General features: G+C 40.7%; 1 protein-coding gene across 1 annotated transcript; it reads left to right on the top strand.

Annotated features, from left to right (window-relative positions):
- Nucleotides 1-696: 696 nt before the first annotated feature.
- Nucleotides 697-16,882, top strand: si:ch73-252i11.1 (uncharacterized protein LOC553517 homolog). Its single transcript, XM_050036260.1, has 12 exons — nt 697-1,029; nt 3,787-3,922; nt 4,298-5,102; nt 5,194-5,244; nt 5,366-5,492; nt 6,858-7,023; nt 9,395-9,515; nt 9,613-9,709; nt 9,823-9,901; nt 11,241-11,371; nt 11,918-12,069; nt 14,313-16,882. Exons 1-12 carry the CDS (start codon nt 758-760, stop codon nt 14,975-14,977), a joined length of 2,802 nt encoding a protein of 933 aa, XP_049892217.1. The 5' UTR covers nt 697-757; the 3' UTR covers nt 14,978-16,882.
- Nucleotides 16,883-25,461: the final 8,579 nt, after the last annotated feature.

The raw sequence follows: 25,461 nt of genomic DNA, 5'->3' as shown, positions 1-25,461 counted from the left end.
TAAGATAGTTCAGTAAATGAATATGACACCATTTTTACCAGTTTTATTTTATTTTACTTTATTTAATTTTAGTTTGTTTTGTTTTATTCCATTTCATTACATTTTATTTTTTATTTCATTTTATTTAGTTTTATTTTATGTTGTATTGTTTTTGTATTATTTTATTTGATTTTGTTTTTCATTTGATTTTATTATATTTTATTTTGTTTTTGTTTTATTTTGTTTTGTTTCATTTTATAAAATTATATTGTTTTATTTCATTTTATTTTATTTTGGTTTATTTTGTTTTGTTTTATTAATCTATATTATTTTGTTTTATATTATTCTGTTTATGTCTTTTTTCTTTTTCTTTTAGTTTATTTTTGTTTTGTTTCATTTTATTTTATTTCATTTTATATTGTTTTGTTTCATTTTATATTGTATTGTTTTATTTCATTTTATTTTATTTTGGTTTATTTTATTTTTTGTTTTATTTTATTTATTTAATTTATTTTATTTTATTTTATTTAGTTTTAGTTTATTTTGTACCCAAAAAAAGAGTAATGAAAACATAAATGTCTCTCCTCTGTCCTCCTATTAATACAGGGCTGCATGAGGTCACACAGCACAGCGACGCCCCCAAGCGGTCGAGAGCAGCGTTACAGTTTTCATTCCTGCTAAAAATAGTTAAGTTTCGGTTTCCAATCATCAGAAATGATCAGCAGTCGCCGTGTTGTTTTGTGTGAAGGTGGAAGCAAACACAGGAAGCGTTAAAACCATGGAGTCAGAAATACTGAAGTTCATCTGCGCCAATCAAGGAGCAGTTAACACAGATTTTCTGATGTTTAACCTCGGCTCGGGCGACTCAACGAATGAGATCATCAATAACCAGGAGAAATTTGCTCTGTGTTGTCCTTACGGGCAGCCGAAGGTGGTGGCCAGGACCAGCCTGAAGCTGTGCAGAGCAAAGGAGTGTGTTGGAGGCTGCAGTGGGCTACACCTGTGCAGAAAGTACCTAATGACCGGCTCCTGCCCCTTCATTCAGACCAGGTAAGTATGTTTGTTCAAAGTATGAGGCCTTAGGTGAGTCATATGGGTGCAGACCAGATAGACCCGTGACGTGCTCAGAGACATCTCAGCTGTTTTAAAAGTAACACTTAATGTTAAAGTCCAAAGTAATAACATCATTGGTGTGTAATTAAAGCGACTGAGTTTTTAAAAAGACGCCGTCACGGGTTTGTTTAGGCGTTGTAGTCAAGTATGACACGGTTGGTTGCATTTAAAGCCCTGTTCTACAGGCCTTGACACACGTGATGCGTTCAGGGACGCTTGGCTTGCAAGGACACATGCGCTAACGACTCTGATATTAAAAACAAACTGTTTTATTTTACGTTAATTTACTTTTATTTTATTTTTCCAATAATATTTTCTCATTGTTGTTGCAATATTACTATACACAGTATTATTACTTTTATTTTATTTTTTTATTATTTTTTAATGTTATTTTTATTGTAATATTACCATATATAGTAGTATTGCTTTTATTACTATTATTATTTTAGTTAAGTTTAGTTTGTTTTGTTTTATTTCATTTTGTGATATTTTATTTATTTTTTTAATAATATTTTATTATTTGTTTTATTTCATTTTATTTTGGGTTTTTTTTTATTCTTGGTTTATTTTCTTCTATTTCATTGTTTTATTTCATTATTTTATTTTTCCAATTATATCTTCTTGTTGTAGTAATATTACTATACATAGTATTATTGCTTTTATTTTGTATAATTATTTATTTTATTTTTTTCAATAATATGTTATTTTTATTGTAATATTACTAAACATAGTAGTATTGCTTTTATTATTATTATTATTATTAATATTATCATTATTATTTTATTTAAGTTTGGTTTGGTTTGTTGTATTTAATTTTGTTATATTTTGTTTTATGTTTAATTTAATTTTGTTTTGTTTTATTTTATTTTATTTCTATTAATGTCAGTCTCATTTTTATTTTGAAGAAATTAACGTCAGTCTTACAAAAAAGCAATCAAAAGCTAAAATATATTACATTATTTATGTGTTCACATGTCATGTCTTTCCAATGTCTTCACTTTACAGTTACACATATGCACATACACACTTATGTTAAAATAAATAAATAAAAAAGAATAAGTCACATAAGATAAAATAAAATAATTTAACAAAACAAATTAAATTAAAACATATATAATAATAAAACAATATAAAAGCAACAAACATCACATGGTAGAAGTTTGTCTCACTGGAAACAGAAGCAAACAGTGAGCTTGACTCTGTCTAAAGGTAATAAAGCCTTTCCAGCACCTCAAAAGCACAATAATAAAGTTATATCTACACTGTGATAAAATTATATTTATTATATTAAAGTAAAAACAAATTGTAAACTGTGGTGGAAATCTCTGTGATAAAGAGCTCACAAACAAAGACTGTCTTTCTGATTTTTATCATCACATTTGCAAGCGGGCACAATAAACTTTCCCCAGAGTTTCAGGCTCAGTGAGCTACTTCTTCTTCTCTTACTATCTATTTATACAGACAGTCTGCAGCTGCATCTTTGAAACACAAAGAACTGTCCTTGCTGATAGGCCTCAAGGCAGCCTTACCTAACTTACTCGCTTAATGAAAACACTTCACACTTGCTTAATGAGAACACTGTGGCTAGAACAGCACGTCACTCAAAGGTTAAGGCTATAAAGCTGTATTTCTCTGTAGTTTTCCAGGACATACAGATTTTATGGTTTGGTTTTGGGGGGTTTTAGTTGTAAGTCCTCATGCTAGTAAGCTAAGTAAGCTTTTCATAACTGTCAGCAAGAAAGCAAAGAAGCAATTCCTTGACTACATTTGTCACATACTGTACATATAATGTAAATTTCATATGAACTTAATTACAGTAGTAGTATCTTGCTAACCGTGTTTCAGTGCTCTGCTGCAATGGTGACCATTAGCCTTGTGAACATGTTACTTTAGATTAGGTTGGTATCAGTCAAGAGTAAGACACTTAAACATATTCAGTACCCATGGATGGATTATTGAACAGGCCCACAGGGCACAGGCCCAGAGTCCCAAGTGTTGAGGGACCAACACATATAGGTTATTATATCCTCCTGAGACCCCATGTCGTCATACATGGACATCAGAATTTGGGTTTACTTGACCTTATATGTCATTCTACTTAACTCAGACCTGTTGTCCTCGCTCGTGGACACTTTTTTATGCCATCTAGTGGTAGTGAGACCACAATACACTAATCCATGTAAAAACAAGATGGCAGCCATCTCTGCCAAGTCAGTCTGCAGCCGATCCCGACACAGAAGTGGACAAGGTCCAAAACCTGATCACATTTTATGGTTAATAATGTTTGTAGTTTGATAGGGCAACAAATTTGACCAATTTTATCAACAGTAACAAGCTAACACGCTGTTATTTATAAAGCAACTGTTTGAAGACATTGGGACTTTATTATCGTCTCGTTTGAGGACATTGGGACTTTATTATCGTTAACAATGTTGAGTTTTTTTATTTATTGGGTCCAACTGATCCCAAATATCTAGGAGAAATTAAAAATGCATACCAAACAAAAAAGTTCAAGTTTCAAGAGGATATATACTAGACTTTCATAAACATCCAGTAAGATGTACTTTTAGCTAAATTAAATGTATTGTAGTTACAAAATGTCACGCAGTAATTTATTCTTTTATCAAGCAATTGTATATTTGAAAAAAATCCAACACATGACTGAATTATACACGTTGTGTTCTTTGGTGACAGGAGAGGATGCAGATTCTCCCATACGCTGCACTCTGAACATAATGCGGGGTTGCTGAGAGCTCATGAGCTGGACAGTCTGAGCATGGCGGAGCTTTCCACACTGCTGCTGCAGAGCGACAGGTCGCTGCTGCCTGATGTAAGTTTGACTTCATACAGATGATTCATCCACTGAAGTTTCTCAAATGAGATTGTTGGGGGGAAAAAAATAAAGTTTTCTTACACCTCTTAAAATCAAGAAGGCCTTGTGACCCCCTGTAAAGCATTGGTGACCCCTAATGGGGTCGGGACCCCAGGTTGGGAACCGGTGCTTTAAAGGTCCTAAAGTTTCGCTGACTTCATCCACACTCAGATTTAGTTGGACAGTATCTGTATTTATCATCTTAAAGGAGTTGTTTATGGAAAAATGTAAATGTTGTTAATATCACAACAGCATTTCCTGTTTGTTGTTTTCCAGACACTTTCCTTACTTTTTGCTTTGCTTGACTGTAACCACCTTTCCTCCCTGTACCAGATATGTCACGATTACAACAATGGTGGCGGGGAGTCTGGCCTGTGTAAGGAAGGTTTTGATTGCCACAGGCTGCATATCTGTGACAAGTTCCTGAACCGCGACTGCAGCTGCTCCAAGACTCATGAATTTACTGCTCTACAGCCATACAAGAACCTGCAGAAAAGAGGCGTGCCTGACGAGATCTTCCAGTCTTTGAAGACTGTTTATGCAAACCAAATGGCTTTGAAGTACAATGACAGAAAGGGCGACAGGGGCAACCATCAACCAAACTCTTCCACCGGTGAATACTCTGCTTCCGCCGGCAGGGAGGATGGTCAGAATTTACCACAAAGGAGTTGGCACAGAGGGAGAGGGAGAGGTGGTAACCGAGGCAACAGAGGCAATAGGGGCAACAGGGGCAACAGAGGCAACAGGGGCAACAGAGGAAACCAGGGCAACCATGAAGACCTGCAACGAACCTACTCTACGAGTGACATCTTTGATGACAACGATGACATGGATTGGGGCAGCGTAGATGGAACGACCGAAGAAAAGCAAATGAAGTCTTCCACCAGTGATATCTCTGGTGCTGCCAACGACACTGATGCGAGCAGCGACAGCGGTCACAACAGAGAGCAAACTAAAAATTCAACAGCTGGCAGAGGCAGAGGCAGCAACTTTGGCAACAGGGGCAACAGAGGAAACAAGGGCAACCATCAAGACCTGAAACAAACCCGCTCGACTAACGATATCCCTGGTGCTGTCAACGACGATGCAAACGGTGATGATGGACCGAACAGAGGACCAAGGCAAAGGCCTGTCAGAGGTAAACTACACCAGCTGCAAAAGTTGTCTAAAAGAACTGTGACATGTTTAAAAAAACACTTTACGGTTTACTTTTTGTTTGTTTCCTTTAGATAAAACTGATATATGCATGTACTTCATCAAAGGACACTGTAAACATGAGGGTGAGTAATCAAGAACACATCACAGATCATCATGCTGACCACTACATTTATTTTGTGTACCTAAGTACAATTGTCATATTAATCATCTTTAATTTTGTTTTTATGGTCGATGTGTTCTCAGACCGATGTTTTAAAGCTCATGACAAGTTGCCGTACAGATGGCAGGTCTGGGAGAATGATCATTGGAACGCCTTGCCTGCTAATGAGATGATTGAGAAGGACTACTGTGACCCTAAAAACACATACAGGTACTCTCTACTGACATTTAGTGGGACTGTAGTTCTGGGAAGATGTTTTTCTTAAAGAGGACCTTTTATACTCATTGTCAGGTACATACTTGTATTTTTGGTTCCTACTAGAACTTGTTTACATGCTTTAATGGCCAAATGATACTCTTTTACTGTTGCACATTCACCCTCTGTGTGAAATTGTCTGTCTAGCGACTGTCTCTTTAAGTTCCCCTGCTGAAAATTGGTCATTTGAATAGTCAATATTTCCACTTTTCTATATCTTGCCTTTTCTGTCATTGCAACCAGAAATAGTGTAGCAAAGAATAGCAGCAATTTCTGCCTTTAAAAATCACCAATAAAAGCTTCTGTACATGTCCAGACATGTTCCAGCAGAAATACGATCTGTAATCATGTAGAAATTAACAACATCAGCCTCAGCATTAGTCATGGGAGTGTATCGATTCCAGCTTTGACTGGCAGTCATGGAGCACAATACCTGAGTTAACACGCTAATTTTAGCTCATTAACTTGTCTTTGCTTGACATGTTTTCCCCACTGATACAACATGCTAATGTTTGTAGCACAAGCCTGTGGCATTTTACAATGAATAAGCGGCTAACGGACTTTTCCTCTACTCATATGAAGCCAGTCACAACAGCAATATTTTACAAAGGTAACGTTACAACTCACAAGGTTCACCAACAAACAAAACAACTGTCTTATATTTGTCTTTTTTCCAAGCAAATACGACATGCTAACGTTATTAGCACAAGCCTGTGGCATTTTACATTGTATAAATTAGCTTAGCGATGAGCTGAGTTTTCCTCTACCCGTATGAAGCCAGGATAAATCGCACACAAGACTTAAAATGCTATTTTGTGGGAGGTTTCTTGTCTTCACAATTTATTGTTTCTTCTCTTTGATATTAATGTAAATAACAGCTTTGTTTCCACTGAGGGAAATGGTTTCAGCTTACAGAAACAGACAGGAGGTCTGCGTCGCCACAACAAGTAGTTTCATTTCTGGGGAGGTGCATATCAGGCTAAGGCGTAGGGTATGGCATGGCTCTGCATCGATGTAGAGCATACGCCGTACCCTAAGTCAATGCAGAAATATAAATCCCGCATTAGACTTAGAAAACGTAAATGTCCCAAAGGGGCAATTTGTGATACAGCACAGTAAACAATAAACATAATGTAAACACAATAAAACAGAACTGAGTTAGAAATTGAAGACCACTGTCATGTCTGTACAGTAGGTATGAGGCAGCAGTCAACAGCATGGTAGCTTAGCTTAGCTTTAAGAATGGAAACTGAGGGAAACACTGCTCATCAAATGAATTGAATGGTATGAATTAACAGTCATCTGGTTTTCTGTCTTTAGCAGCAGCAGCCCACCTGTGTGTTTTGACACGATGACCCGGGGATCGGACAAAGTGCGACGACTCTCTACCACAAACTCCTTGCTGGAGCCAACTTTCATCCACACCACTGAGTGGGTGTGGTACTGGGAGGATGAGTCTGGGAACTGGACCATGTACGCTTCAGCTGTGAGTAACTGGAGTTATTTTTAGTTTGTTTCAGTGGTGATAATGCAGACATTCTTTAAAAGCTGCTCTCATCAGTATTTTTATCGAGACTATGTAATAGTTATGTAATGCTATATGGGAAGTACTCTGAAATGGGGATGTCCCACACTCCCTGATCTACAACATTATTAAGCAGCCAGTGGTGGAATATATTATCTGACCATTATATGGCTGATCAAAGGTTGAAGTCATTATTCTCTGGTCCAGGATACTCCAATAACGCCACGTCATAAAGGCCTTGCAAACAGCTCCACACAGATAACAGTGCGAGTTAGCAAACAGTGGAGCAGCATGAAATAATAGCAGCAGCCAGCAGTTTAATTGAAGATATGCACACTGACAACATGCCTCGGCAAGCGAAGCTAGTGGAGCTGATTTGGGCTAAAAATGGCCACTTTACCTCGATTTCAGTGACATTTTGCAGGCGTACCACAACCCCTGCACACTGCTGGAGTGTCTCACCGCAGCAAAAGCACTCCAAACTCACTCCAGACTCACTCCAGAAATGTTTGCACATGATGAGAAAGAGGTGTCCAAGCTTTGCTCTGATGTGATATTAGCCCTCTAATGCAGTCGTCGGCTATCTGAGCTACGCTGGATGTTGTCCATGTGGACTCTGACAGTTGTCGTGGAAAGGACACAGTGAAGCAGTCTCAGATTCAGCCATTTAAAGGGACAGAAATTTAAAAATTTCAATCCCACCAGGACTGAACTTCCCACTTCATCCATCCCATTCATGGTCTACTAAACCGGCGCTGAACTGACGACTACACGTGTTTACATAACGCTGCAACACTTCTGTTTTATCTGTTTTTGTTTACAGTAGACATCCCCTGCTGTATTCTGTAGCTTAAGCTGCTACCCATGCACATCGTTTAAGTTTTAATCTTATTTGCTATAGCTCCATATCCACACACACACACACACACACACAAAATCATAGGAGGCAGAGATGCTTCCACAGCTCTGTGGCTGTGTGGCAGCATCCCTGAGGAAAGAGATGAGCAGCAGTGGAGATTGCAGCCAGATTGCATAAATTTAAGTTTGTCATGCTCAAATTGGACAGCTGAATTATTAAGAAATAAAAATTTAAAGGTGCTAACTGGAGCTCACTCACATGAAGCTGGTCAGTTCTCCTACCCTCCTAAGCTGAGCCTGTCTTTTCTCCTCGAGGTTTACACTTCCAAAAAGCACATGACATGAAGTTATTGATTTTAAACTTAAGGCCCTGACGCACCAAGCCGTCGGTCGGCCGTCAACTAAAGTCGGGCCGTCGGTGAGTGTCTGTCACCCTAGTTTTTGCGGTGTGTCCCGCACCGTCGGCACTTCGGCGTCGGCAGCTTTTTGGCCGATTGAGCATGTTGAAACGTCAGCGGAACTTGTCGGTGAGAGAGATCACTCTGATTGGCTGTTCAGGTTTTATTTCCTCGCCCCTGTAGCGAGTGAATCTGCCTGTAGTGAAACCGGTGGCTAACTCCACTTCACTCAGCTAGCTGGGAGCGGCTAGCGGAGCATCAGCCGCAGCATGACCGGAGGGAAGCACAGCCAGTTAGCCTCCGCTAGTCTCTGAGCTAGCCCCGGCTCTCCGTTTGGATCCAACCGGAGCACCGAGCCCTGGTTTGTTATTCAGGTTAAAGTGGGAAGAAGCAGTGGGTTTATCGGGCAGCTGAGTGAAGTGGAGCCTGCGGAGGAAACACCGGGACTGTCTGGTCCGCTCTCTCTCACGCAGGCGCAGAACGTACGTGCTACTTGGCCGTCGGATGTAGTCCGTGTAGTGTGTTCAAATGCAACTGACACAGGGCGACGTGAGGCGATGTAGATGACGCAACAGTTGGCTTTCGTCGCCGCTAGTTCTTTGTTGTCGGTTTGGTGTGTCCGCACCTTTATAGAGCAGCGTGTTAACAGCATAAAAACTGCTCAGGAATGTCCCAAGAAACGTGACAAACAGCTCAAGGCGTCAAGCTGGCCTCTAAATGAGCCATATCCCAATCAGATAAAGCATCTGTGGGACATGCCAGTACCCCAGACATACCCCTGATCCACGGTGCGGCCTCCTTGGATCGGACTTGGCTCTGATATGTCGAGGTATGGACACAGGACTTCTAGGGTGTCCTGTGGTGTCTGGCACCAGGGTGTTGGCAGTGGATCCTTTGAATCCTGTGGGTTATGAGGTGGGGTGCCAGCACGTCCCACTGATGTTCTATCAGATTGGGATCTGGGGAAATTGGAGGCCAAGAGGACGTTGGTTATAATCTTTTTGCATACCAACTGGTCATCTACAGTTCCAGTTATGTTCTGAGGTAAAACCAGACGTCTCTGTCTTGTGTTGCAGGCTGGTGGACACAAAGCGGCGAACATGGACAGCTCAAACCTGGAGCAGAAGTATCTGGACGACGACAAAGATGTGGTGGAGTTCACTGTCGGTTCACAGTCATACTCACTCAGTTTCCAGGGTAAACAAATATTACGCAATGGATCTCTGTGTTTACAGTTTTGTGCATTTTAAATTATTCAAGCGGTATTATAATCTTTTTTTTTTCTGCTCCTCAGACATGATACAAACAAACAAGCATTATGGCACTAAGAGGCTTGTGAGAAGGCGTCCCCAGTTTGTCTCTGCGGCTGAAGTCAGAACAAAGAAAGCCAGGTATGACATCTCAAATATACTATACGGGTCCCACGCATGTTTTATGTCTTACGAAACATTTTATGCAAACAGTCTCACAACTAAACTAATCCTACTTTGCTTTCTGACACCAGAAGGACTGTTGGACAACAGAACTTCACCCCCATACCCGACCACTGGGACAAGACACAGATTCCTCAAACAGGATACGGGGTATTGTGAATGCACCACACATTCAAACTGCACAATAACATAACTTAGAAGTCATAATTTAAGCCCGGGCTTAAAAGTTATGTGAATGTACATACTATTAAGTGTTTTAGAAAAACAAGTAAATTTGTAGTATAAAACACTACATGGTGTAACTGATAGAAATCCTCATCATAAGCCCCGTTTCCACCAAACACTTTCGGTATGGTACCTTTGGAACCAAAAGTAACCCATCAGACATGGTACCTAGACCCTAGGGTTTCCTCTGCAAACAGTACTCTTTCATGTGGTTGGGGTTGTTGTCACTCACTTCTCTGTCCAGCGCTCACTGTATTTCCTCATTACCAGTGACACAGATGGAAGTCTGCACCCTGTTTATCGTCCACAGAACGAGACTGCACGCCAACATTTTCAGAACAAAATAAAATAGGCTGCAGTGAGAGTCTCTCTCCATGGGATATTTAAAAATAGTGGGTTTGTGCATTTAGTCCTTCTCAGGCAAGCTCAGGGGTTTAGTGTTGCCATAGCCCACAGGAACAACACTCCACGACGCTTTTTTTTTCTCCGAGTGAGGATTAGAATATATGATGTTAAATTAATACACATAAACGGTTGAAGATCCACTCATTGCTAAAGGTGTATGTCATATAAAGACTAAGGTAATGGTCAAAGTTGTCACAGTGAAATTTAAGGTGTGCTGATGGATTCACGTCGTCACCTCATGCATTGAGTAGCATTACAAGTTAACGTTCCACCTTAAAAGTTGCCGGCAGTCGGCCCATTGAGTTAAGTCATTATTTCTCGGTCTACAGCTGTTGCAAGCGGACGAAAACATCCTTCATAGTTACTGTCTACTAATAAATCTCTTCATGGTATGAACAGTAGTTACATGAGCCTCAAAACCAGCCATAACTCAGCCCTGAGCAGAGTGACCGTCCTCTACTGACCAATCAGACTGCAGTGTTCACAGCTCCACCTTTTAGTACCAGATCTGTGTGCTAGGTACCCCAACAGAGGGGGGACCAAAAATGGGGATGGTACAGAACGACTCCATTGGTACCATCCACAACTGCTTATTGGTACAGAACGACTCCATTGGTACCATCCACAACTGCTTATTGCTTATCTTCTGGGTGCAACTTTCAATGCAGTGTTTTTTGCAGCAATCTGGAAATCTGAAGTTTACATGAAAATAGCAATCGCAAAGATCTTCAACATTATTACTTTAACATAGAAATAAGAAGTGCAAACATGTAGAATCTGTAGTCCCAGTTCTGTATATTTTATCATACTGTGTTCAGCATGCATTAATATTGACGTGTTCTCTTTGTGTGTTTCCCAGCTCGTCGCCCTCCAGAGGTCCTCTGGTGAATTTAAGGAAATCGAAACACTTTTCTGTAAAACTATGAGAGGCTTTGACATCATCAAAATCGAAAGGATTCAGAACAAAGCTCTTTGGGAAGTCTTTCAGTGGTACGTACAGTATGTGATTTTCTGGAAACCTATTCATCTCAGTGGTTGTCCGTTAAATATCTTCCTAGCTCGGTCAGCATTGTATCTGTTCAGATAACCACTGCTCTCTGGCTGTTAAAGCAGGACTGTGTAACTTTTTAAAGAAGGAATAACTCATTCTCCCTCATACAAAAGAAAACATGTAAGTATCAGAATGCACTGTGACTCAGTTGACGAGTTATGCTGCTGTAGCAAGTAGCTTCTGGTGGCTAATGTTAGTGTTGTTTAGAAAGATAATGCTTGTTACTGACATTACTGAGTCAGTTCCAGGGTTTCTGTCAGAACAAATTGATGGAACTAACCGCTGTTGGAGGTTGCATTGAATTACATTATGATGCTTTCAAGCTCTGTTCAGTAAAAATGAGTATTGGGCAAAGGAACATTTTAACATTATCATGGGGTGTTCAAATGTAATCGGGTATCTTGTTTTTGGTAAGAAACTTGAATAAACACAGTTGTTTGAAGGAGCTTAATTTACATTTTCTGATGTATTTTTCCTAAATAAAGGCAGAAAACTCAGATGAAGAACAACAACAATCAGCACTTTGTGGCGGAAAAAAAGCTTTTTCATGGCACTGACTCTAAATACGTAGAGGCCATCTGCACCGCCAACTTTGACTGGAGAGTCTGTGGATTGAACGGAACAGTTTTTGGCCAAGGTGAGTTGAAGAAATATTAACACGGGGCCACTTATTGATTTGATAACAAAAGATGTGCAGTTGTTGTATAAGATTAAAGAGAAAATATAAGATTATGGGACAGTGTCTTAGACTGAGCCTAAAATCTTAACATCACAATCAATGTGCACACAAAGTTAAAGTTCTCTCCATTACATATACACTGATCAGCCAAAACATTAAAACCACTGACAGTTGAAGTGAATAACTTCGATTATTTTGTTCCAATACATTGTTCTGCTGGGAAAGCTTTGGTTCTGGCATTCATGTGGATGCCACCTGACATGTTCCATCCACTCAAACACCGTTGCAGACCAAGTACCCCCCTCATGGCAACAGTACTCCCCAATGGCAGTGGCCCCCCAGCAGGATAATGCACCATGCCACACTGCAAACATCACTCAGGAATGGCCCAAGGAATGTGACAAAGACCAGCCCCAGGATTTTGAAAAACCTCGGCATGTTTCCACCAAAATTACCCGGGGGGGAAAAACTTTCCCTCAACCCCAAACTTTCCCTGAAAAGTACCTAGCAGGGGGGTAGGACTTTTCAGATTACCCAGAATTCTTGAGGGGTGGGCTGTTTGCTGAAGAACGCTGATTGGTGGAACACACACTTGCAGCGTCCCCCACTTCCGTGCCAGTGTGGCTGCAAACTTTATTTCATTTCTACAAGCTTCACTTCGTTTGTGTTTTGATTAAGGATGGGTACTCTCTACCAGCACTAATGTTACCATGTTACCAGCCAACAAGCTGGCGGAGCTAAATATAGGGCACACGCCGAATCGTGTACGTCTTCAGCCTGATTACCCAGGTAAATGAATTCCTGGAAATGAAGGATCCTGGAAATGTTGGTGGAAAAGGGGCTAAAGACCTCAAAGTGTCAACCTGGCCTCCAAAGATCCCAGATCCCAAGCTGAATGAGCATCTGTGGCACGTGCCATTAACCTACCCCACAACCCACTGGACTAAATGGATCTGCCACCAACACCCTGGTGCCAGACACCGCAGGACACTCCCAGAGATCCTGTGTCCATGCCTCGACAGGTCAGAGCCAAGTCCGATCCAAAGAGGCCTCACCTTGGAGTAGGGGCACATCTGGGGTACAGGCACATCACAAGAATCCTTGAGCAGATTGAGAAGCCAGGTCGACACCTTGAGCTTTTTGTCACGCTCCACAGGTTTTTATAGTGTGGCATGCTGCTTTCTTCTGCTGGGATGCCACTGTCATTGGGGAGTACTGTTGCCATGAGGGGAAGGAACATGTCAGGTGGTATCCACATGAATGCTAGAATCAAAGGTTTCCCAGCAGAACAATGCATTGGAACAAAATAATCAAAGTTATTCACTTCACCTGTCAGTGGTTTTAATGTTTTGGCTGATCAGTGTATATTATGTAAGTCAATCCATTCATCAGTACTAGGTATTTATTTTTTAAGCCATTTCTTGGTTAGGGATTTCTGACATGCCACCAATAATATTCATAGCAGATATTTATCTTTTCCCCTCCAGTCTAATCAGGTACATCAGTTCAGAATTAAAGGTTATTGTGGTTAGGAAAACAGTTTCAAGAATGCAATAATTTTTAGTCCAAAAAGGGGTGATGGAGGTGCATGCCCAAAAGACATCAAAGTGATTTGCTTCTTTGTTCCCACACGATGTCCAACAGTCCGTATGGTTTAAAAAAAAGATTTTTTCTGGGCTGGAGTACAAAAGTTACACATGACATTCTTCCAACTAAATTCTCTCCAGGATGGAGAGCTTGTTGTTTTCCGTTGTGGATGAAGTATCTCTTCCCGTTCCCCTTGAGTGATAAGTCAGATTACCTTCAGTTTCCCACCTTGTTTCAACTCTAAGTGTATTTTTCTTGTTTAGTTGTTGAAGGCTCAGGTACAGTTTCAAAATGACCTTTTTTAAGATTCATTCTCATATGCCAAACATACAAGTGTAGGCTACGAGAGGCCGCCTGTTAATAAGCCAAATGGTGGTGAGTTAAATATCTTTGGGTTTAGACTGTTGGTCGGACACCTTGGGTGCTAGGGAATTATGCTTGTGAAAAAAAGTACTATTTTCTGACATTTTATGGACCAGATAAACAAATGATGTTTATTTAAGTGAATATTTTGCAGATTAATTGCTAATGAAAATAATTGCAGACCCTAGCGTCTTTCTACAGACAATATAATGACTTAACAATAATCCAGAACTCTCTGTGTCCAAACTCAGGTAGTTACTTTGCCAGGGATGCAAAATACTCCCACAGCTACACCGGTGACTCAACAGTCAAAACCATGTTCATCTCACGAGTGCTGGTGGGAGACTACACCAAAGGATGCTCCACGTACCGCCGAGCTCCTTCCAAGGACGGCGGGGACATAAACTTCTATAACAGCTGCGTAGACGATGTTATAAACCCAACCATTTATGTTGTGTTTGAGAAGCACCAGATCTATCCCGAGTACCTGCTGCAGTACAAGACCACGCACCCACTCGTTGATTTATACGGATCCACATCCACACCAGCAGCAGGAGCAGCAGCAGCAGCAGCAGCAGCACCGACACGGGCACCGGCACCAAGACCAGCACCGGCACCAACACCAAGACCAGCACCAGCACCAAGACCAGTTTCTCAACCCAGTGTATCAGCTTATCCGCGCAGCACATCAGCTCTATCCAGCACAGCCTCATCACCTTATAGATCCAGCACAGCCTCATCACCTTATAGATCCAGCACATCCTCATACCAACCCAGCACATTGTCTTACCAACCCAGTACATCCTCTTACCAATACCTGTCCAGCAGGACAGTTAACCCACCCACGCCATCTCCTCCGTCTTCCCCAGCAAGCGCAAAACCAAAGAAAAATTCTGATTCCTGTGTGATTGCTTAGGGACAAAGGTGAGGTGAGGGCAGGTGTCGTTTTAATGGATAATGTCATTTGAAGGAGCTTAATGACGTTTGCACATAATGTTTTGGTTAATGTGGTAATCAAATCCATTAAAGCTGGGGGAGGTCAAAAACAAAAAAACAGCAGATTTTGAAAATACACCTTCTCCCTGCAACTCTCTCCTCTCTGTTCTCCACCGCTCCCACCAGACGATCATGGGCATATACACACAATTCATATAGTAACCTAGTTTATCCACTACAGTGTTTTGTTATTTTATCATATTTAATTGTGAAGTTGCCCGCAGCTCATTTGCTCAGCCCTGCCTTGCTTCGCTCTCTCCTTCTTGTCTATCAAACGACAAACAAAACAAGAATTAGCTAGCTACTCATCTCCCACCACTGTTGACTGCTTCCTCGTGAGGAGAACGGCAGCAGCTCAGGAGACAAACCTTCTGTCGGTGGCTGTAGAGGCTCGAATTCAGCCAGTGCGGGGTGTCACTGGTAACCAGCGACAGCACCAGGTCTAACCTGTGTAACAGCAGCAACAGAAAGTTTGCGAATCCAGCGAGGAGTCAGGGCGGAGATGGGGTTTGCGATGGCTAGGTTGGGATGCTGCCGCCGCAAACTGAGGTTCTGGCTCCAGAGCTGCTGCCTGCTTTCCTCCTGGTGGAGTGAGGTGGAGGAAACCCTGTGAACATTAGCTACATTAACGTGATCTTGAAGGTTCAGTCCTGAGCCTTTAGCTCTGGATAGCACGTTATCTCATTCTCTGAAATGCTTCACCAGTAATGACTTATTTTATTACGTTTATTGTCAGATTCTCTTTTTGAGTCCATCTTTCTTTTTTGGGTTGCTTTGCAGCGTAAGCATTTGCCAATGCTGGAATACCAACTTTCTCTGCAGGACTCTCCGATACTGAATCAGGGTTTCACCGAAAAGACATGCACGCACATCTGCATTTTCTTAAGCCCGAAAAAAGAGCCAGGAGGAGCTGCATGGGTCTAGTTTTCTCCCAGATCACTTGAATTACAATATCCTTAAAGTTTATCAAGGGATTTTTGTGATGCCAAAATAAAACCGCCTACCCCAGCTTTAAGTGCGCAATGAAGAGTAGAGTGGTGTACTGGCTTTTATGCAGAGGTGTCAGTGTTTAGAGTGCTTATACATGTGAAAGATCATATAATACGGCGGTTATTAATCATACAGATAAAAACTTTTAAATTTCCAGAAGCTCTGCAAGAGAAAATTAAATTTGATGCGCATTTCAATCCACTGCTGCTGTGCACATATTAGAAGTTGGTGTATTGAGATAAAACACTTAGTGGTGGAAGGGAAGCTCATCACAAGCGTTATATACATCAGAATTAATTCACTTAGCCTGTTCCTGGTACATATTTTGCTTTTAACAATAAATCAACAGTTCCACGTCAGCCATGCCTACAAGTTTTTCGCAATATTTCAACTCTCAGGTTTTTTTTATGCGCCTAACATCAGGTGGATAGAAACACACTTCTTGAGTTTTGTTTAACATAAATATATGTCAAATTAATTTGAAACAGATACCATGCTGTTTAACTGGTTATGTCTAATTGTCATAATGAAGAATACATAATATTTTGTAATTATTGTATTAAGAGATGCTGCTGCAAAGCTCCCCAACCAGTAGAGGGCAACAAAATCCCTTATCGGCATTAAAAATACAAGCCATAAAACTTACGGCTCCACTCATACAGACTAATTGAGTTTTAATAGTGTGTATGTAAGCTGTTTCAAATAATAGTGTGTTTTATTTGCCTAACTGTATGCTTCCACTGCAACTAATAATATTGCTATTTTCGAAATTGTTGTATTGTTGTTCACAATTTTGTGAACTGAATCACTAAATAAATGTAATATTCACAATAACTGCAAACAGAACCGTTGTTTTATTTTCAGATAAACATTATGTGGCTTTGTCTGCTGCCGTTGGAGCTGCAGTTGTTTTTCTGTAGGTCTCATAAGTGAATTGAAAATGCCACCAGCAGTCGGGCTGAGCCTCTTAGTGAAATGAGGCAGGGCTTGAAAAATGATCAATATGGCTGCTGGTGCTTCCTGTGACATTAGACATTAGGCCTGCAAATTAACCCCCTCCCCTCAACACACACACACACACACACACTCACACACATACATACACAGCCGCCTCCTGTTGTGTTTCCTGACAAACTGCAGTGTGAATGTGAATATGTTTGCATATTAAGATGAGATCTCACTGCAGTTATGCACCCTGACTTTTTCATTGAATCATTTCACATGCTAAAAAAAGCATCACTTCAAATTAAAGCTGAACACTGATTTGTACAGTATCTGAATTATATTACACCTCGAAGATGTTTTGACAAATTAATGCTAATGTTGCTAATATAAACATTTTTAAACCCTGATTCCAGCTGGTTTAATACACTATTCCTAATTTACGCAATCCTGTGTCATTTTAGAATAAAATGGCGTTGTTGTTTGAACAGGTTGTATTAATGATAACCAAAAATATGAGCGGATCCACAACCATTGGTGGTGCAGGACTGATAAATATTAGGGATGGGCATGAGCATCTGAGTACTCGATTTGGACGTCAGTATTTCCTAAATGCATAGAGTACTGACCACCTAACCTCTCACATATGAACATGACTTATATATATATATAGCTCCGTGCTGGGGACAGTTGGTGAGAGGCCGCACATATACACACACACACACACACACAGTGACCGGGCTAACTGTTAGCACCACACAGCTAACGTTAACCTACAGTTACTAACAGGTTTAACAACAGAGCTGTTTCACTGTTGGTATGAGTTTACTGGGACCGTTAAACGTCGTTGTCGGTGTCGAATGTTAGCCACCGCTGCCGTGTTAGCTTGTGCTAATCAAGCAGATGTTGAACTGACCAGGAGGAGACTGGAGACAGTCCTTCAGTGCTGCGTCTAACCCATAAACTGTATATACAGTAAAGACATTACAGCTTCCCAAAATTGAAGCCAAAACATCTCAGTCGCCCCCTGTTGGCTGGCTGCAGTAAAGGTTATAAGCCCTGCCCCCTCCACAAGCTGAAAACTCAAAAGAACATTTTATTGAATTTTTTTCCCAAACAATTGTTTCTGACATTTTAAGTAGTTCTTATCACACAGATGTTTGCTTAAGCGTTCATGTTTCTTATAGGTTTGCTTTTAATTTGTTTTTGTTGTTTTATGCTATAATGGGGTGTTATGTCATGATGGACAGCTCTGTGTGGCAATCAGTGTGCTCATGTTAAGTGACACTGCTCGCGATTAGTTAGATGGGTGTTGGGGCGGTGCTGCAGAGACTCCAAATCTCATCACCAGCACAAGATGGCAGCAGCTGTATCTGGGGTATATTGGCTTAATTTTTGTACAGAGGGAGTAAGCGGAGACGTGTCTGCCATTGTTACATACAGTCTGGGGTCTAAGCTATGTAAAGGCAGCAACAGAAAGTTTGCTAATTATGTGATGTATGATTTAGTAGGCTAAATGAAGCCATGTTGTTCAATAAATGAATTTCAAATCATGCTTGTTTTCCATTGTTGGCCAATTTAAATTCCTATTGTTATGATAATTGTTTTTCTGCGAGTATTCGAGTACTCTTTAATAATTTAATGTGAGTACTCAAATATGGAAATTACTTAAAATGCCCATCCCTAATAAATAGCACCACAGGTAAGATGTAGAATATATATTTTGGATTTTGCGTTGAACTTTCCCTTTAAGTATAAGAGCACTAATCAAGAACATTTATTCCCCTTTGGTTCAAACATGTATCCTTTTTTTTTCTGTGCAGAAGAAGACAAACAGCTCTCACGGTACAGTAGATTACAAAGAGACAATTCCCAGGGTGAAAATGGTTTCACTGCCACTGCATCCATTTCTTCGCCAGCCGTGCTTCATTATGCGTTTTGTTCCCATTAAGATGGAACTGTCCTGTGGGAAATGCAGCTGTGCCCCACGGGATGCAACAGCCCACCCAGTGACAGTAAATATCCACTGACATTAACCAGCCTAAGAAGCTACTTCCCGTCTGTGTCTTGGCCTGGCTGTTGTCTGTTGGTTGACAGAACAGATCCACCAGAGCCGGCTGCGAGGAGCTTCCAGGCCTCAGCGTATCGGAAAATCTGGTTTTCCTGCATTGCAAGAGCTTATGAATTAAATATGAATCCCTTTGTTTGCGTGCACGCCTGGTGTTTGAGGTGTTTATGTTTCTGCTGAGTCGTGGTCATTTTGTTCCAGCCGACGGAAGAATGCTATAGCGGCAAAACCCTGGGGTGAGTGGAAGTGAGTCAGATCTTTGTTTGGCTGATGGCAGGAGAAGTTTTTTGTTTAGTTTCTGAAATGTTTGTGGTGATTTCATTAACAGCTGCAGCCAGCAGAACGACTGTATGAGCAGCCCCAGAAAATCAATAACGCACCTGTTGATCAGCCAGTCGTTAAAGGTGTATGGTGAATACATTTTGGGAGGGAAGGAGGTAAAATGTGTTGGATTCCTTTACGGCACCTTTTTTATTTTCTTTGACATATGGTTACCTACCATCTGTGTAGGGTTTGTAAATATCTTTTTAAAAGTCAGTGCTTTTTTCTTAAATATATTTTTTCTTTTTCGTTTTCTTGTTTCACTTTAGTCCAGCCAGGGATGGTAACCTCTATCAGTCCACCACTTTGGTCCAGACTGAAATATCTCTATGACTGTTAGATGGATTGATATCAGATTTTCTTGCCTGGGTCCAGACCTTTTCATCCGCCCACTCCACCAAACTGACTAATTCCTCTGGCACCATGACATGAAACAGCGGTTTCTTGGTTGACAATCCATCAGTGCAATAGGCGCTGGGTGACAAACAATTAGCCAGTCAGCGCCAGAGGTGTTATCAGTGCTGTTGTCAAGCTATGTGCCAAAACCAATGAGGAGTAATAATAGCAATGTCAACTGCTACAGACAAGATAGACACTGCTATAGAGGCTGTTCTAAATCGACATGTCTTTCCAGTATCGTCCAACATCAGAGTTTGTTTTACTTCACTCGACCGTACTCTTAGAACTAGAACTTAGAAAAGTGGTATGGCTATGAATTGCTGTGGACTCAATCATAGTCTGTCTATAAATATGGATAACTCATCCCAACTTCCTCTCACTGTGCCTTGGTGACATCGGTTGGAGCCAGAGTCTGGGAAGTAGCGACCTCCACGGTATCGAGACCAGCCCATACACCTGTCCGTCCAATTGCAAGCAGCGCCATAGATCGCTAGCACACTGATTGGCACACAGCTGTCGATCATGACGCCAAATCTCCATTTTATAGCATCAAATTGTAACGTTCAAAAAAAAGATTTCCAATCCAATAAGTAGTGAGGAGACCATTGCAGATGGACTGACAAAAAACAAGAGAAGAGCAGAAGGAGAGCAGGGTGAAAGAGGGGGGCAGGGGACAGTGGGATTGATGGGAAACAGGTAAAACAAATCAGGGTGGAGCAGACAAAACACACAAAGGCAGGAAGTAACACCAGACATGACACATTAGGAGTGAACCTATAAAATAATACAGAAAACAAGACAAACCATGAATGAATAACATGAAAAAGGAAAAAAACAACTGAAAACCAAAAACCCAGAAAACAAATTGCTCATTATACTGTAGAGACAAGAGAATATAAACATCTTATTATACAGTCTGTGGTCTCTAGTAATTGGGTAGAGAAATGTCAGACTGAAGATGGAAACTGAGTGCAACACACTGACAGCTCTGTCTGATATCAGATTTTTTCAGACAACCATCTTCCCAGACACTGTATCCTAATGTCTTTTAAGGGACCCTGTAGCGCCCTCATGAGGTTGACGTTGTATTTCAGTGAATTGTCTCGGCAGCTGTTGATGAATTATCATGAAATTTGGCTCAGACATTCACGTCCCCCCCGTCAAGATTAATTGAAATCACTGTGCTTATCCTCTAACTTTCCATTTAGCAGCATCATCAGGTCTAACTTGTCCAATACTTTGGTTTATGACTAAATACCTCAAAACTAATGGCATCCCCCTCAGTCCCAGCCAATTAACAAATCTAGCATGCTTACAAGCTACCATGATGATGATGATACATTCACAAAATGTTCTGGGTTTTGCCCTTATTCAGAAAGAGACAACAGTCTTACTAAGCTCTTGAGCTCTGGGTAGTGACCGAAAGAATGAGATCGCGGATACAAGCGGCCGAAATGAGTTTCCTCCGTCGGGTGGCTGGGCTCAGATTTAGAGATAGGGTGAGGAGCTCAGACATCCAGAGGGAGCTCGGAGTAGAGCTGCTGCTCCTTGGCGTCGAAAGGGGACAGTTGAGGTGGTTTGGGCATCTGATCAGGATGCCTCCTGGGCACTTCCTGTTGGTGTTCTGGGCACGTCCCAATGGTAGGAGGCCAGGGAGTGGACTATATATCTCATCTGGCCTGGGAATACCTTGGGGTCCCCCCCGGAGGAGCTGGAAAGTCTTGTTGGGGAGAGGGATGTCTGGGGTACTTTGCTTGGCCTGATGCCCCCACAACCTGGCCTCGGATAAGCGAATGAAAATGGATGGATGGATGGACGGACGGACAGACGGATTCCAAGTAATTTATGCCATTTTACTTCTTTGTGGCAAAATTGGATTTCTTTTAGTTTCCCACCGGTGGCGGACATGTTAGACTGTGCGAGCACAACCTCCCTCTGTCATTCCTTCAACCACCTTCTTGAAAAGGTCAGAGCTGCTATATTTGCACATATCCAAAAAAACGTTCATATTCAAGTCTTTGATAATGTTTAATAATGTTTAAAAGTAAGTGTTTCTCCTTCGGACCAGAAATGTGGGATTTTCCTTTTGGGCAAGCATCTCTACCCAAGATCTGTATCCATGACAATGCATGGAGCTGACCATAAAGAGACAAGAGGCCCTGCATCGCAAACTGCCGTAACAACCTAAATTAAGTCGCATATAGGCTATATACATAAAACCCTAATAATATCGGCATATCCCATGTCTTAACTGGAAAATGCTAAATTCAGAAAAAGGCCTTCTGAATCTAAACAGAAAATTCTCTTTACATGACCCACATCTTTTTCAGAATAATGTCATATTCAGGATAACAGTGGAATATTAGTGTGCGTGTACACATACCCATTGAGATGCAGAACTTGGCAAACATACCCCCCCTCAACATCAACATGTCAGCATTGCTATTGTGAGCATGCTGACGTTGGCATTTAGCTCAAAGCACGGCTGTGCCCATGAGAACTTGGCCTAGAGGGCTTTATGACATAAATCTATTCATTTTAACTCAAACTATGACATTTTATCCCTTTGATTCAGGAAGAATAAATCATTATACACCTGCAGTGATGATGCAAAATGACAATAATTCATACTTTTCTGAAGCTGTCTACTAAACAGCTGAGTGTCTATTACACTGTGTAGTGAGTCATGAATGACTGAACAAGGAAGTGAGTTTGGATGCAGCAATAATATTGTATACTTCCTGTAATAAAATGTGCTTTTCAAATAAAATTGACTCTCCTTGAGCTCCGAGACAAAGGACAGGAAGCCCCAGGGGTAATGGGAAATGTGTTGTTAATGTAATGTGAATAAACTTGCTCTAACAAATCTGTGAAATAGAGACGACCGATCCTCTCAGGCCGTACCCTCTTATCTTCTATTTTTGTGCAGCTGCTGTATGCAGATGTGTCTTGCTGCGACTGGATGACAACATTTGTGCTGCACTTTGGGGTGCAGCCTGTGTCTCTGTTCTTTTCTCAGATGCAACATCTGTTTCGCTGATTCAAGAGGGAGCAGAGGCGATAAATATATTCATGGCACAGGGTTGGTGATGTCGTGAATTCATGTCAACACTATAAAACAAGCTTACGGAGGCTGGAAGCTGAAACATACCTTCAAATTTGGGCTCAGATTTATATATTTGTCAGTGAGATTACACTGTGGCGTAACATTAAATGTGGAATTAATTAGTTGCTGTCGCAGCATCTCTGAATGTGCTGTTTCCCTCCAGAGGGCTGGAAGCTGGACCATAGCTTCTCATTAGAGTGTAATCATTAAACACAATCCCAGGATTTGTACACTAATTCACACAGTTATCCATGAATTAATTAAAAGTTTTCTCAATCCAGTTTTGTGCTTATGATCCTGTTGTGTAATGTGTCGACTGGAAACTGCAGAGTCATAATAAGATTCTGTGCGTTCTTGTTATTATCCAGACATTTGGACATGTGATTGGTTAGAGGGCGGCAAACCCCACAACAAACAGACAGGAGCTACTGAGTGGCATCGTGGCTGCAGAGTGTGGGCTAAAAGAGATTAATGATGTTGTTATTACACTCTGTTACATCAGTGACAGCTGTGGGTCGACATGTTCTTCTGTGCCTGAGTGCCGTCATGAAATATTTACCTCTGCTGATATCAGTCTGACAGATATCTCCATCATTTAACTTTCCAGTAATGTTTTGTACATTAACTATTTTGTAGCAGCTTAATTGGTTGTGTTGTAGAGCTGGACGGAGATGGTACCTTCAAGGCCCCTTTAGAGCAATATGAATTGATTTATTAGCCAACATGTGGGGAGGGGGAGCAGCAATGTTGATGTTCGTTAACGGTTTCCAGCGGACACTTAGCAACATTAGCACTTATTTGACATTGTATTTCAGGCCACCTAATGCATGTAAGCCAATATTCACTCTCCTGTTTTGGTCTCCACCAGCTACTGAGGAAAATATATTGACCTTTATGTGGAATTTATATTTCCGTGTTGAATCGACGCCATAGCCTACGCTGTAGCCTGATGTGTACCTCCCCAGAAATGTCACTACACATTGCGGTGACGCAGACCTCCTGTCTATTTTTGTAAGCTGACACCATTTCCCTCAGTGGACACAAAACTTTTATTAACTTTAATTTCACAGATAAGACACAATAAATTGTGAAGACAGTAAAGTCTCCACCAAAATAGCATTTTAAGTCTTGTGTGTGATTTATCCTGGCTTCATATGAGAAGAGGAAATCTTCACTCGTTGCTAGGCTAATTTATACAGTGTAAAATGCCATAGGCTTGTGTTAATAACGTTAGCATGTTATTTGTTTGGAAAACGTGTTGATTTGTAGGTGAACCTTGTGAGTGACAAATTTTGTAACGTTACCTTTGTTAAATGCTGCTGTTGTCCCTGACTTCATATGAGAACAGGAAAAGATCGCCGGCTGCTAGGCTAATTTATACAATGTAAAATGCCATAGGTTTGTGCTAAAAACATTAGCATGTTGTATTTGTGGGGAAAAGAAAGATTATTTTTCATGGTATATTTGAATTGTTGCTTAATAAATACAAATGTATTGTAACATGTGTCACATGGTCGTCTTTATCCTTTTAAGTGGAAGCTGTAAATGTGTTGGTATGACTAAGTGCGTAACTTGCATACTGCTGTAGTTGACATTCTAAAGTCAGAACCGCTTTTACAGTTTGATATTACAGTGAGCACTTTGAGGTTTAAACGGCATTTAAAACAGTGATGGTGAAAACACACTCAGAATTGGTTCAAAAATGTAACTTTTTTACTATTTGAAGACACTGATTGAACGGTTACATTTAAACCATATTTCACCGGGATTTGGAATATTGACTTTCAGTGAAGAAATTTGAATGTGATTTCTTAGCAAGGCTCCAAAAATAATGATAGATTATTATTTGCACACTGTAGAAGATATATATTACAAGTCCTGGTGTGAGTTCTTTTTTTTTGACCCTCCCCAAAGCTAGTACAAAGTAACAAAGTACAGCTATTTTAAGCTCAAATTTGGTGATATATATATTTTCTGATGGGAGTGTTTGTCACAAGTGATGTGTCCAATGTCTGTCGGAAATTTGAAAATCCAACAATAATTTCTGTTTTTTTTTTTTGTTTTGTTTTTTTACAATTTGTGGCTATGATAAATGGTGTATTTTTTTAGAGAGAGAGAAAACCTGTCTTCCAAACCTGCCTGTTTTCTTTAAAAAAATCGGCAGAAAAATAAATACAAAATACAACCATTTAAAGTTGTATGCCCCTCCCCTAAGTCAAAAAAAAAAAACATTAGTCCATAATTAGTGCATAAAAATTATTTGACATCCCTTCTCCTTTTTGCACCAGGCTAAATATATACACTCACTGGTCACTTTATTAGGCACACCTTGCTAGTACCAGGTTGGACCCCCTTTTGCCTTCAGAACTGCTTTAATTCTTGGTGTCACAGATTCAACAAGGTGCTGGAAACATTCCTCAGATTTTGGTCCATACTGACATGATAGCATCACACAGTTGCTGCAGATTTGTCAGCTGCACATCCATAATGAGAATCTCCCGTTCCACCACATCCCAAAGGTGCTCTATTGGATTGAGATCTGGTGACTGTGGAGGCCATTGGAGTACAGTGAACTCAT

Source organism: Epinephelus moara, chromosome 23 (assembly GCF_006386435.1).
Source record: "Epinephelus moara isolate mb chromosome 23, YSFRI_EMoa_1.0, whole genome shotgun sequence".
Taxonomy (NCBI): Eukaryota; Metazoa; Chordata; class Actinopteri; order Perciformes; family Serranidae; genus Epinephelus; species Epinephelus moara.
Note: the sequence above shows the minus strand (reverse complement) of the source record. Positions and strands in the feature narration are given on the sequence as shown.

Bases quoted from the DNA above. Each gene is read 5' to 3' on its own strand.
- si:ch73-252i11.1 (XM_050036260.1), top strand. From the start codon at position 758: ATGGAGTCAGAAATACTGAAGTTCATCTGCGCCAATCAAGGAGCAGTT. The intron at 1,030-3,786 runs GTAAGTATGTTT...CTTTGGTGACAG, and splicing joins TGCCCCTTCATTCAGACCAG to GAGAGGATGCAGATTCTCCC. The intron at 9,710-9,822 runs GTATGACATCTC...TTCTGACACCAG, and splicing joins GTCAGAACAAAGAAAGCCAG to AAGGACTGTTGGACAACAGA.